The 15,000-nt window shown below is 49.1% G+C and overlaps 1 protein-coding gene across 2 annotated transcripts in view; it reads right to left on the bottom strand.

Annotated features, from left to right (window-relative positions):
- plpp3 (phospholipid phosphatase 3) overlaps positions 1–15,000 on the bottom strand; it is a 49,046-nt gene that overhangs the window by 21,697 nt on the left and 12,349 nt on the right. Inside the window, exon 2 of one of the 2 annotated variants that reach the window (XM_014169241.2) lies at positions 698–852. In XM_014169241.2, coding sequence (XP_014024716.1) covers positions 698–852 — 155 coding nt within the window. Of the gene's footprint in view, positions 1–95; positions 254–697; positions 853–15,000 lie in introns of both variants that reach the window. The other variant, XM_014169240.2, reaches the window with a different exon arrangement.

Genomic DNA, 15,000 nt, shown 5'->3' on the forward strand with positions numbered 1-15,000 from the left:
CAGACAGACAGACAGACAGACAGACAGACAGACGAAGGGATGAGTATGGAGTATGAAGTGAGGGAAAGGAGCGATAGTAAGACAGGTAGACTTACAGAGAGGATGGCAATAAGAATGCCAGCAGCACAGAGCACAGCATCGCTGATAGTGTCTCCATTTTTATATGGGTACCGGATGGACTCGTCAGAACAGTAAAAACCTCTCTGGTACGGCCGTATGGTGCTAGACTCTATTATCAGGAAGGGCAGGCCAGCTGCACAGAGAGAGAGAGAGAGAGAGAGGAGAGATAGAGGAGGGAGAGAGACAGGCGGGAGAGAGAGAAAGAGAGAGATAGAGAGGAGAGGGAGAGGGGAGAGAGGGAGGGAGAGAGACATAAGGTTAGTGACATGGACACAAACGGGAGGTCGAGGGAGGGGGCGGGTTGCACCAGGGGAACATGGGATAGCAAAGGAGGAGAGAGAAACAGAGGTTGGTCCAACATGGTCGTCTGAGTCTAGAAGAGTGACGGTTGTTGGAGCTCAAATCAGCCAGGGATAGTGATTTAATCACCAAACCTAACCCACTGTTTAAATCTTTCATCTAATATGGTCACTCTGTCTGACCCAGTTGACCATGCAGACCTCTAGACCTCCAGGCGTACCCCCTCTCTCCTCCCAGCCTTCCCCAGGCAGAGTGCTCTGTGGTAGGGCAGACTTACGGCCACAATGGGCACAATGAGCCCCACAGCAGTGAGGACGGATGAGGGGATGGTGGAGTTCTTGTAGGAGTAACGCAGACTGACGTCGCTGCAGTAGAATCCACGCTGGTATGGACGCACTGAGGACCGGTGGAGAACCAGGCTTGGCAGCATGACTGCACACACACACACAGGTCAACACACACCTGGGACAACTCTCAGACTACACACCTGAGCACGCAACACACGCAGTCAACTGACCTGTGACCTGTGGAGAGAAGCCTACTCTGGTACACAGTGTGTGCTGATTAGTGGTTAGCAGGACATTCATTAAACCCTTTGTTTACATTGTCAACAACCTCCTGTTGATAGTTTACTGTACTGCGTCAGTCTACTCTGTCAGTTATATGTGTCTTTTTCCTTCCTTCCTTCCTTCTCCCTCCCTCTTTCTTTCTCTCCCTCCACTATTTGTCTCTTTAGTCAGCTGAATGGTACAGGGCAGTACACAGAGAGTTCACCTGCAAAAACACACAGCAACTGTGGCTGGAGACTGGGGAGAGAGAGACTGGGGAGAGAGAGACAGGAGAGAGAGACTGGGAGAGAGAGACTGGGGAGAGAGAGACTGGGCAGAGAGAGACTAGGAGAGAGAGAGACAGGAGAGAGAGACTGGGGAGAGAGAGACTGGGGAGAGAGAGACTGGGCAGAGAGAGACTGGGAGAGAGAGACTGGGAGAGAGAGACTGGGAGAGAGAGACTGGGGAGAGAGAGTGAGGAGTGAGAGACTGGGGAGAGAGACACTGGGGAGAGAGAGACTGGGCAGAGAGAGACTGGGAGAGAGAGACTGGGGAGAGAGAGACTGGGGAGAGAGAGACTGGGCAGAGAGAGACTGGGCAGAGAGAGACTGGGCAGAGAGAGACTGGGCAGAGAGAGACTGGGCAGAGAGAGACTGGGAGAGAGAGACTGGGGAGAGAGAGACTGGGGAGAGAGAGACAGGGGAGAGAGAGAATGAGGAGAGAGAGACTGGGGAGAGAGAGACAGGGGAGAGAGAGACAGGGGAGAGAGAGACAGGAGAGAGAGAGACTGAGGAGAGAGAGACTGGGGAGAGAGAGACTGGGCAGAGAGAGACTGGGGAAAGAGAGACTGGGGAGAGAGAGACTGGGGAGTGAGAGACTGGGCAGAGAGAGACTGGGAGAGAGAGACTGGGGAGAGAGAGACTGGGGAGAGAGAGACAGGGGAGAGAGAGAATGAGGAGAGAGAGACTGGGGAGAGAGAGACAGGGGAGAGAGAGACAGGGGAGAGAGAGAGACAGGAGAGAGAGACTGGGGAGAGAGAGACTGGGGAGAGAGAGACTGGGGAGAGAGAGACTGGGCAGAGAGAGACTGGGGAGAGAGAGACTGAGGAGAGAGACACAGGAGAGAGACTGGGGAGAGAGAGACTGGGCAGAGAGAGACTGGGGAGAGAGAGACTGGGGAGAGAGAGACTGGGAGAGAGAGACTGGGGAGAGAGAGACAGGGGAGAGAGAGACTGGGGAGAGAGAGACTGAGGAGAGAGAGACTGGGGAGAGAGAGACTGGGATGAGAGACTGGGGAGAGAGAGACTGGGATGAGAGACTGGGGAGAGAGAGACTGGGATGAGAGACTGGGGAGAGAGGGACTGGGGAGAGAGAGACAGGGGAGAGAGAGACTGGGGAGAGAGAGACTGGGGAGAGAGAGACTGGGGAGAGAGAGACTGGGGAGAGAGAGACAGGGGAGAGAGAGACTGAGGAGAGAGAGACTTGGGGAGAGAGAGACAGGGGAGAGAGAGACAGGGGAGAGAGAGACTGAGGAGAGAGAGACTGGGGAGAGAGGGACTGGGGAGAGAGGGACTGGGGAGAGAGGGACTGGGGAGAGAGAGACAGGGGAGAGAGAGACAGGGGAGAGAGAGACTGGGATGAGAGACTGGGGAGAGAGGGACTGGGACGAGAGACTGGGGAGAGAGGGACTGAGGAGAGAAAGACTGGGGAGAGAGAGACTGAAGAGAGAGACAGGGGAGAGAGAGACAGGGGAGAGAGAGACAGGGGAGAGAGAGACAGGGGAGAGAGAGACAGGGGAGAGAGGGACTGGGGAGAGAGGGACTGGGGAGAGAGACTGAGGAGTGAGAGACTGGGGAGAGAGGGACTGGGGAGAGAGGGACTGGGGAGATGCCATGGGCGTGGCATAGCGTTTGGTCGAAGCAAGCAGTCTGGGTAGCCAGGCAAGGTCTCTGACACCCATGTAGAGAGTTATCTCAACACTCAGTTGAGCTTACTTTCAAAACACACACCCTGTGAGACTTCCAGAGATCTATATGGTAAACAGCCAATCCCATTCTGAGGACTCTCTCCCTCTTTCTCTCTCTTTCTCTCTCTTTCTCTCTCCCTTCATACTCGCCGGGTCCTCGGCGGGAGGGGGGATTCACATGCTAATGAGGAGGAGTGAAAGGAGGTCATGGGCTTAACAAACGTGGGAAACACACACACATACACACACACACACACGCACACACACACGCACACGCACACGCACACGCACACACTGTGCTGACCTTCACTAACCTACCTAAACCACTCAAAGAGCTGGGAAGCTCAAGAGGGTGACACACTAAAAAAACAGATGAGGGGAGAGAGAGAGAGAGAGAGAGAGAGAGAGAGAGAGAGAGGGGGCAGCAGTGGGATAAAGAGGAGAGAGAGAGAGAGAGAGAGGCTGATGTCGGACAGTCTCCTCTCTGCCTTGAATGCCTGTTAATAAAAGGCTCTCTGTCCATGCTGTATCCACTCCCTCTCTCTGCCCAGTAGATGCCCAACAAGATATCACCGTTTTATCAATTTAACTTCAGATTCTGATGTTTATCCATGTTTCTCCAAATGTCAAACTTCAAAGTGTTTTTGACACCGTGGGTTGCTCGTCCTGCTCTGCATTGTTCTGAATGGTCAAGTTAAGAGTTAAAGCTTTTGGATAGGATTAAACATGACGTTTAGGCATTCACTCCAACTGGTTAACTTAAGGGTTAAGATATGGGATAGGGTTGAAATAAAAAACGAGTGTCTACCACTGCGATTGAACACGCGACCTTCGGCTATGGAGTCATGGGATTACGGCCATCCGCCACCCCCATCCACGACACCTTAGCAAAACCCAAGCCTATTTGATGGTAATAATGCTCACTGTTGCCCCAAGAGGGGATTGCGTTGTCCCTTTTTCGACACAGTCAAATCGGTCAATCGGCCTTCTCATTTAGAGCTACAATACACTGGAATGCAATGCCCATGGACTTGAGAAGCTGCACTGATGATTGTATTTTTACATTTAAATTGGCTCAAATCTATCCAAACCTTTACACATCAAATCAAATGTTATTTGTCACATGCGCCGAATACAACAGGTGTAAACCTTACAGTGAAATGCTTACTTACAAGCCATTAACCAACAATGCAGTTTTAAGAAAAATACCTAAAAGAAATAAGAAATAAAAGTTACAAATAATTAAAGAGCAGCAGTATAATAACAGTAACGAGGCTATATACAGGGGGTACCAGTACAGAGTGCGGGGGCACCAGCTAGTGGAGGTAATTGAGGTAATATATACATGTGGGTAGAGTTATTAAAGTGACTTGCGCATAGATAACAACAGAGAGTAGCAGCAGCATAAGGGGGGGGGGCGAGCAGTTGCCATACCAGGCAGTGATGCAACCAGTCAGGATGCTCTCGATGGTGCAACTGTAGAACCTTTTGAGGATCTGTGGACCATTGCCAAATCTTTTCAGTCTCCTGAGGGGGAATAGGTTTTGTCGTGCCCTCTTCACACATAAGTTACTGTATCTGTGGGTCCTCATATGTAAGACAACAGCTGATGATAGTGTTGTTGTTGTTAGAATTATATATTATTGGATGTAATGTATTTGTATTTTGTATTGTTTTAGTGAGTATTTGTATAGTGGAGGTGTAAAAGCCCTTATCTGCCCAGGGACTACGGGTGCAAATTAGCTTTTGGCTAACCCGGCACATTTATATGGATGTTGCATTATTGATGTTAATGTGCATTGTTCCCTATAAATAAAATAAATAAATAGTGGCCGGTTCTGAAGGCATTTCCTGACGTTCTCAGGACATGGACAGACGTCCAGTTTCGAAGTCAATCTTGAGCAATCTGGCTGAGATGCCAGTCCTGTATTATCCTGCCCACCATGCCATCTCTATGAGAGCAGCCTGGTATGTAGGCATTCTCTTCATACCATCCCCCCCAAAGTGAGTGAGAGAGAGGGCGAGACGGAGGGAGCGGCAAAAAGAAAGAAAGAAAGAGGTGGCAGGGCTGCTGGCGAGAGCCCAGCTGGACTTGAGTGAATTAAATAAAGATCTTTCATGGGGTCACATCCAGAGATATGGGAAAAGGAGGGAGAGAGAGACAGAGGAGAGAATGGAGAGAGGAGGGAAGAGGGACGTGGGTGGTTTTACGAGCAGAGTGGTGGTGGTGCTCAGTGGAAAGTTTCTATTAGTCTTATCGGATTCTTGTACGCACTTCTCTCCTCTAGACTGAGAGGGAAACCGCAGAACACGCGTGAGAGAGAGAAAGAGAGAGAGAAAGAGAGAGAGAGAGCACAGTAAGAGAACGGGAGAGGGAGAGAAATCTGTTTACACACAATTATATTTCCAATATCCAACTTTTAATCTACTGACAACAATATGGACAATTACCAACCGCAGGCCTGTAGGTGTGTGTGCGTGTGTGCGTGCGTGCGTGTGTGTGTGTGTGTGTGTGTGTGTGTGTGTGTGTGTGTGTGTGTGTGTGTGTGTGTGTGTGTGTGTGTGTGTGTGTGTGTGTGTGTGTGTGTGTGTGTGTGTGTGTATGAGAGAGATTACAGCTGGCGCCTGTTTGATTGGCTTTGTGGTTAATTTTGCCGCTGCCAATTAGAGGACCGATTCCTCTCTGAAACTCTAGTGGCACTATACAGGGCTTTAGACCCAGGCAGGATTATAACTACACTCTGATGGCTAGGGGAGGGAGGGAGGGAGGGAGGGAGGGAGGGAGGGAGGGAGGGAGGGAGGGAGGGAGGGAGGGAGGGGGAGGGAGGGAGGGAGGGAGGGGAAGGAAAGGATGGGGGTGAATGAGGGTGAATGACGGGAGGTGTAGACGAGAGGAAGAAGCATTGTGATCTGCTCTAAACAGAGGATTTCCTCTTGTGTCTCGCTGTCTCAGTCATACCAGCCCTGACTGCGGAGACAGGGGGCCAGGGGTCAAGGATAGAGGGGGAGGGGAAGAGACTAAAGGGTTTGACCCTGTTCGCCCTGCTAGTCTATTAAAGCTACAATCCTCCTCCTCTTCTCCTCCTCCTCCTCCTCCTTTTCTGTCTCTCCTCTGCATGAAGATGGATCAGCTCAGCGTTAGTGTGTAAGGCTAAACTTCATGGCCTAACTGTACGCTCGCCAAATAGCCTACATGCCAATCGCCAAATGCTTTTGGGAATGGGCAGAAAAAGTTCACATCAATCCACAGAGGCAAAGAGGACAATGTCGGAGATTCATTTAGTAAGAGAAAAGCTGCGAAATGGAGAGCTGAAAATAAAGAGATGGGGAGAGGGAGAGAAAAGTAATGTTTGGGAAAGATCTGATGAAGTGGTAAAAGAAGATGATAGCAGTGATGATTGTGAGGCGATATACACATTTAAAAGTCACAAGATGGGGACTGCAAATAGGGCGGTTCAAGATGTCTGCTGTTCAGATGGGTTAAATCGAATCCGACATCTGGACAGACAGTAGGTCTGTCCTCTCACATAGCCTTAATATTAACTCCTGCAAAATGAAGGATTTCTTGCAGTAAAATGATACACCAAGTGAAGGCAACATTTTTACTCGGGAACATCTTGAAAGAATGTGAACGCTCAGTTAGATACCGCCTGTGGAGGTGCTATCTTATCAGCATCATAAACGCTGATAGTTTTTCAACCACATCAAATATGCATCCAAGGCCCACTGAGATCTTATCAGAAAAATAAAGTGTCGTTTTCCCAGCTTTCTACTTCCTTACAACCGGTCAAACTGATTTTGTACGGAATATTTTTTTCCGATTGTTTTTCGTTGCTTTCGCCGGTCCCTAAGCTTCTTTGCGCTGCGAAAGTGAAAAGAGGCTACTTAGCCAGTTGCACAACTGAATGCATTCAACCGAAATGTGTCTTCCGCATTTAACCCAACCCCTCTGAATCAGGGGTGAAGTTAATCAAAAACAACACTACAAAAAGCTCATCCAGCTGACAGAAAACTTTACCGATGTAAACTAGATTAAAGCGTTCATTCTACTGATTAATGGGTTTACTTAGTCTTCTAGGGCTCCATATAATGAAAGAAGAGAAGCTGCATGTATCTAATTATACACAAGTTGACTATTAGAAATTAGAAATGAGAAATTATGAGCAGAAACATACTGTATCTAAATCAGGCAGCAACAACAACAACAACATCGAATTCTGCCGTCTCTGACTGTAGCCTACAGCGCATTTTCTATATTAGCGATTTAGGGTCGGCTGCGGGCCTCAGATCGTCACTTTATCACAAATAGTCTGGTGGCTGCGGACGGGTTGTTAGCAATTGCGGGCGGGTGAACAAACAGCACCACTAGCGTGCGTGTGTACGTGCGTGTGTACTCGTGACAGGGCTCTTTGAGAGAAAGCTGGACAGACTGGGAAGTAAAAGGGAGGGAAAAAGACAGGGAGAGAGATAGAGGGAGAGGTCCAAAAGGAGGGGGTGAAAGAGTTCAGGAGGCTACCTGACAACTTTCTGACGAACTGAACATTCTATCTGCTCCTTATTGATGACATAATAAAGGTCTGCTAATCCAATCGTTAGCTAAGCTCCAGTTCCGTATTAGAACAAAGGGTTAAAACTCCCTTGCAACCCGATTCACACAGGTACCACAGCTCTAATATGTCTGGTCCATTAACTGTGTTATCAGGGACCTATCTGAGCCCAGGGCAGTTGGGGGCCTGGTTGCTGGTCTGCTCTGATAAGCTGTGTGTACGTGTGTGCATGTATCTGTGTGTGCGAGTGCATGCGTGCGTTCGTGCGTGTGTGTGTGTGGCAGGAGGAGGAGCTGTGTGAAGAATGGGTGGCTGGGCACCAGTTCCGCTAGCCCGGTGGCATTGTTCTGATCTGACCCGTCAATGCCAGCGGGTGTGTGTGTGTGTGTGTGTGTGTGTGTGTGTGTGTGTGTGTGTGTGTGTGTGTGTGTGTGTGTGTGTGTGTGTGTGTGTGTGTGTGTGTGTGTGTGAGAGAGAGAGAGACTGGACCTCTGAGAACGGCTAGGGGGCTGGTGGAGGACAATTAGTGGGGGTTCCCATGGCCATACACACTGTCATATTATATACAACATGTTGTTTAGCTGCTTGGCTGTTACCAGCATTGATGCATTAATAGCATTCAGTCAAGTGACAGAGCGAGAGACAGATACTCCACTGTTCTCTCTTAGAGAGAACGTTGGGTTAAATATGGCCCTGCACTTGGTGACGTGTGTGTGTGTGTGTGTGTGTGTGTGTGTGTGTGTGTGTGTGTGTGTGTGTGTGTGTGTGTGTGTGTGTGTGTGTGTGTGTGTGTGTGTGTGTGTGTGTGTGTGTGTGCTACGTGGGCATTAAGGTACGGTATGTGTGGACCCTGAGGAACTCTTTAGGAGTGTGCTATTCCACTTTGCAAGGTTAGAGGTCAGGGATCAGGGGTCAGGGGTTAAGGGTTAAGAGATCACATGAGATCAGTGCAAGCCTGAAATACTGTACTACCAATGACTTGAACAGCTTTAGCATAGCAGCTACAATCTCTCCTCTCATCTCTTCTCCTTTCCTTCCTTCTCCTCACCTCTCCTCTCCCTCTCCTCTACTCTCTCTGCTCTCATTTTCAATTGTACTTTTCAATTCTACGCCATAGCTGATCTGTGTATGAGTGTGTTTGGGAGGGTTTTTGTCTGTGCAAGCTGCTGATGTCACTCACACATACACAAACACAGAGAGAGAGAGAGAGAGAGAGACAAGCTGCAGCATCAGCAGAGCACTGTACAGTGTGAATGGGCTCTTTTCTCCTGCAGTGAAAGGGCAGCCAGCTAGCCAGGGTTAGGGCTAGGCAGGGTTAGGGCTAGGTATGGTTAGGGCTAGGCAGGGTTAGGCAGGGTTAGGGCTAGGTAGGGTTAGGGCTAGCCAGGGTTAGGGCTAGGTAGGGTTAGGGCTAGGTAGGGTTAGGGCTAGGCAGGGTTAGGGCTAGGCAGGGTTAGGGCTAGGCGGGGTTAGGGCTAGGCGGGGTTAGGGCTAGCCAGGGTTAGGGCTAGCCAGGGTTAGGGCTAGGCAGGGTTAGGGCTAGCCAGGGTTAGGGCTAGGTAGGGTTAGGGCTAGGCAGGGTTAGGGCTAGGTAGGGTTAGGGCTAGCCAGGGTTAGGGCTAGCCAGGGTTAGGGTTAGGCAGGGTTAGGGCTAGCCAGGGTTAGGGCTAGGCAGGGTTAGGGCTAGCCAGGGTTAGGGCTAGGTAGGGTTAGGGCTAGGCAGGGTTAGGGCTAGGTAGGGTTAGGGCTAGGCAGGGTTAGGGCTAGCCAGGGTTAGGGCTAGCCAGGGTTAGGGCTAGGCAGGGCAGGGGGCGCAGGGTGCTTGCTCTGAGAGATTTTATTCACACCAATAAACGTCCAGCCTTTTACACACAGGCACCTGATAGGACAGCCTCTGGGCCAGGGGTCTTTACAGACAGGCACCTGCAAAAGACAGCCTCTGAGGTCCTTGCTCCAGCTCCCCTTACCCCTGACCTCTAAGCCTTAATGCTATAATCCTACATCAATTTTTGGACTTATAAATGAATGACACATACCCATTGATTCTTGAAGAATATAACTTAGAAATGCCTCATTAGCTTAGATCAACTGTCCAACCCCATCAGAACCCAAGATATAAGCTTGTTTTACTCCAATGTTTGTAAACAACGTAAATGTCAACAAACACTGCATAGCCTCAAAACATGGTTAAAACTATACATTTGATATCATGGATGGTCAGTCCTTGATTTTCTGTCATTGATTTTGTTTGGTGCAGTATTTCTCAAGTGAAAAAATGTGCATGAAAATGATTCGTCTCTCCTTGAATGACAACACACACTTAATTGAAGAATCCCTAATGTTGACCAATCGTAGACTTCGGGTACCGACTTCAGCTTGCCTCGAGAAATGTGTTGTGTGTGCATGAACAGCCGAAAAACATCCTTGCCAAAGACCAAAACGAACCAAAACACCACAAAACGTCGTCATAATATATGCAGGAAGTGTTCCGAACTGTTTTGGCTGGGAAGCATGCGGACGCTGTTAGTCTTCTCTTCATAAGGAGGGGGAACCCAACACGCCACTTTTGAGGCTGAGCTGCTGTGCTCAGAGATCAAATGATTTGATCTTCCACCTGCTCCTGTGCCAGACCCCATGGGGACTGGGGAGTCCAGCACACTGCTTCCATCATGTTATATCTGCTTTAGGCGGGAAACCCGAGACCCCATAGGACCCCAGCAGCACACAGATCCCAGGGCTTTATAGTATAGAGCATAAAGAACAGTATATAGAATAGAGCCGTCTGTCGGGCCAGCTGGGCGTTCCTCTACTGGTGCTATAATGGTATTATTACCTTGTAGGACAAAGACCTGGTCTGGAAAGTAGGGCTGGAGGCCCTTTGAAAGCTGATGACTCCCCCCACCCTCCCCCCACCCCCACCCCATTCCTCTATTTCTCTACTCGTTCCCCTCTCCTCATACCCTCCTCCTTTCTCCACCCGTCCTTACCGCCAGGCCCCGATATCAGAGGCTCAGAGCACCAGAGCGCCAGCTGTCACTAAGGGAAGAGTGTACTGTCTCTGTCTGGGCTAGAGATCAGGGCCTGCTACCCCTCTCAATTAAATGGCTTTATTAGCATGGGAAACACATGTTAACATTGCCAAAGCAAGTGAGGTAGATAATATACAAGAGTGAAATAAACAATAAGAATGAACAGTAAACATTAAACTCACAGAAGTTCCAAAAGAATAAAGACATTACAAATGTCATATTATGTACATATACAGTGTTGTAACAACGGTTGTCTCTCTCTGTGTGTGTGTGTGTGTGTGTGTGTGTGTGTGTGTGTGTGTGTGTGTGTGTGTGTGTGTGTGTGTGTGTGTGTGTGTGTGTGTGTGTGTGTGTGTGTGTGTGTGTATGCACATGGACATGTTTAACTATACTTGTGGGGACATTTTGTTAGTCCCCACAAGGTCAAATGCTATTTCTAGGGGGTTTAGGATTAAGGTTAGAATTAGTGTTAGAATTAGGTTTAGGGTTAGGTTTAGGGTTAAGGTTAGGTTTTGAGATTAAGGTTAGGGTTAAGGTTAGGGTTAAGGTTAGGTTTTGAGGTTAGGGTTAAGGTTAGAGTTAGGTTTAGGGGTCAGGGAAAATAGGATTTTGAATGGGACTGAACGTTGTGTCCCCACAAGATTAGTTGAACAATAAAAAAATGAAAAATCTATTTCACCTTTATTTAATAACCAGGTAGGCCAGTTGAGAACAAGTTCTCATTTACAACTGTGACCTGGCCAAGATAAAGCAAAGCAGTGCGACAAAAACAACAACACAGAGTTACACATGGGATAAACAAACGTACAGTCAATAACACAATATAAAATCTGTATATGTGCAAATTAAGTAAGGAGGTAAGGCAATAAATAGGCCATAGTGGCAAAGTAATTACAATTTAGCAATTAACACTGGAGTGATAGATATGCAGATGAGGATGTGCAAGTAGAAATAATGGTGTGCAAAAGAGCAGAAAAACTATACTGGGGATGAGGTAGGTAGGTAGTTGGTTGGATGGGCAATTTACAGATGGGCTGTGTACAGCTGCAGCGACTGGTAAGCTGCTCTGACAGCCAATGCTTGAAGTTAGTGAGGGAGATATAAGACAAGACTGTGTGTGTGTGTGTGTGTGTGTGTGTGTGTGTGTGTGTGTGTGTGTGTGTGTGTGTGTGTGTGTGTGTGTGTGTGTGTGTGTGTGTGTGTGTGTGTGTGTGTGTGTGTGTGTGTGTGTGTGTGTGTGTGTGTGTGTGTGTGTGTGTGTGTGTGTGCGTGTGTGTGTGCGTGTGTGTGTGCGTGCTCAAAGAAGCAAGTGTGAGCTTCTATTTCTATCAAGACAATGGGTGTTAAATCCCGGCTATAGTGTGAGCGGCCTCAGTATTGTTCTCCAGTTATTAAGCAGTGACCCTCTCCTCTCCAGCCCTCTGTATGTAAACAGGATAGAGAGAGTGTCAGAGAGAAGGATAAGAACTAACAGCCTTATAACAGCCTCTTAACCGCCTCTTGCTGGATAAGACTACATCCAAACAATAGAATCACGAAGTCTGATATGCAGCCCCAGAAAGCCTCTGTAACATTTGTCTCCTGTCAACTAAATAACCAGCCAATGACAAGGAGGGAGGGCGGGAGTAGCTGAGAGATACACAAGAAGTGAGGAACTAACTCTCTCTCTCCCTCTATCTCCCCTCTCTCCATCTCTCCCCCTCCATCCCTTTCTCTCTCTCTACCCCGAGGACTATTAGTGCTCGTTAGCGGCACAAAGAGCCCAGACGCATCAAAAGAACCATTGTTCCCCAAAACAGTGAATATCTCCCCACCCCCAGAGAGAGAGAGAGAGAGAGAGAGAGAGGGATACAGAGAGAGAGAGAGAGAGAGACATACAGAGAGAGAGAGAGAGAGAGAGATACAGAGAGAGAGAGATACAGAGAGAGAGAGAGAGAGAGAGAGAGAGAGAGAGAGAGAGAGAGAGAGTCAGTATTGAGGCCAGAGGGGCCAGTGTGACAGTGAAGAGAAGAGACGGAGAGATGAGGCCCTGTCAAGGATGGTAGGGACAAAGCGAAGAGAGAGGGAGAGACTGGAGAGACAGAGAGACAGAAGGGGCTGTCTGATGTTTATGTGTGATGCCCACACACAGAATTCCACAGAGCACACACTCGAAACGTCAACTTGAAACCCACACTTAGAACATACAGCTAAACACCCTGGAATTATAATCAAGAGTTCAAGACCACTCTAAAACTGTTTGTGGAGGAAAGACACATGCACGATCAGACACCCACACACACACAGACAGGGGAGTAAGATCAGAGGATCAGAGGGCAGTTCAAGTGAATCGTCATCATTATTCCTATCACACACGCTGGCTACAGAAAGCACAAAGGGCACCGCATATGGCAAGCACAAATACGCTGCCCGCACAGCCAGTCCAGTCTGTTACACTAACATATCTAATGACAGCCCTGAGGCCTCAGAAACCCCGCAAGTGTATCATTATCATCTAGCCGTACAACCAGTAGCCTCAAACACCAGCTGTGACTGTGTGTGTGTGTGTGTTTGCCATATGCCATCCCCTTGTGTATGCTGTCACGTAACCAGTACAACCAGCAGCCGGAGACCAGGTGGCTGTTTAAGGGGAAACACATCAGCCTGGGCATGATGCCACTTAGATTATAAACACGCACTCACACTCTTAGAAGTCTGAGTGGCCTATATGAAGGTTGGCGTAGACAACATGCAAGGAGCTAAGTCTAGTTATGTAAGGCGGTAATACTGGAGCTAAAGCCTCAGGAGCTAACTCACCTTCTACGCAACAGAACACAGCCTCTGTATAGAGAAGGAATCCATACCATAACAAACGCATAGGCTCAACCCCAGCCCCATAGCAACTGAACCATAATACCACCATATCACAATACCAAACCAGAAATGTCCTGTATACTATAGACATCATGTCCACATGCGTGACCCTCTAACACCAGGGTTATTCAACTCTTACCCTACGAGGTCCAGAGCCTGCTGGTTGTCTGTTCTACCTGATAATGCACACACCTAAAGGTCTAAATCAGTCCCTGATTAGAGAGGGGAAATGAAGAAAGAAAAGGCTGTGGAACTGTCTTCAACGTCCAGAGTTGAGTTTGAGGGCTCTATAGGTTAGTGTGGCCCTGTATCAATGCACAGAACTGTAAATAATGGAGTGTGTGTGTGTGTGTGTGTGTGTGTGTGTGTGTGCTTACAATAAATGTCAGGCATAACACTGCAGGCCTCCTGTTCTCTCTCAGACTAAAACCTCTGTAGCAGAATACAGCCATGGAAGAGCAAGAAGAGAAATGAGCGGGGGTATACATATCACATAGATTACGGAGATTATATAGCATCTCTAGTCAACCCAATAATGGTTTATGTTCTCTCTTGAAGGAAAGAGGTCTGTAAACGTACCGGTAGTCCGTGTGAGTTTAAACACAGCTCCTCTTCCCATATCAGCCTGACGGCTCCCACTCGAACTGCTGTCTGTCTGTAGTGCGTGGGACAAGTCACCGTGTGTCCTCTAAACCAGGGCTCTCCGACCTTGTTCCTGGACAGCTAGGGTTGGAGAGCCCTGGTCTAGAGTAGACCCGTAAAAGATTGCAATACTGTACTTCCTGGAGCAACCATATCTGTAAACACAACTGTGTTTGGTCTACTGGAGAATAAACAGCACCACTCACAACAATTAACCCAAAATCTGTTTGGTGTGTGTGTGTTAGTGTGTGTTTACAGTTGTGACATGAGCCACCTATGGTTAGATTAGTCATCCATCCAACAGGCGCCTGGCTAACACTAGGTCTACCAGGCTGCAAGTAAACTACTCACATTCCTCCCTCTACAGGGTCCCACTACCACCATCACTCCACTGATTGAGCGACGGAGAGGGAGAGGGGGCTGGCAAAGTGGGGTTAGAGGGAGGTAGAGGGGTGGAGGAGAGGGGGCTGGCAAGGTGGGGTTAGAGGGAGGTAGAGGGGTGGAGGAGAGGGGGCTGGCAAAGTGGGGTTAGGGGGAGGTAGAGGGGTGGAGGAGAGGGGGCTGGCAAAGTGGGGTTAGAGGGAGGTAGAGGGGTGGAGGAGAGGGGGCTGGCAAGGTGGGGTTAGAGGGAGGTAGAGGGGTGGAGGAGAGGGGGCTGGCAAAGTGGGGTTAGGGGGAGGTAGAGGGGTGGAGGAGAGGGGGCTGGCAAAGTGGGGTTAGAGGGAGGTAGAGGCGTGGAGGAGAGGGGGCTGGCAAAGTGGGGTTAGAGGGAGGTAGAGGGATGGAGGAGAGGGGAGGAGGAGAGGGGAGGAGGAGGGAGGAGGAGGAGAGGGGAGGAGGAGTAGGAGGCTGGAAAGCGGACGGTTTTACGTTTCACAGCAAAGTGAGACACACCTACATCCGACCCACACTACCTTTCCCGTTTCCCACCCTTTCCTGAGTGCCCCTACACACGCACATGCATGCACACACACACACACACACACACACACACAC

The sequence above is a fragment of the Salmo salar genome, chromosome ssa23, assembly GCF_905237065.1.
Source record: "Salmo salar chromosome ssa23, Ssal_v3.1, whole genome shotgun sequence".
In the NCBI taxonomy this organism is placed as follows: Eukaryota; Metazoa; Chordata; class Actinopteri; order Salmoniformes; family Salmonidae; genus Salmo; species Salmo salar.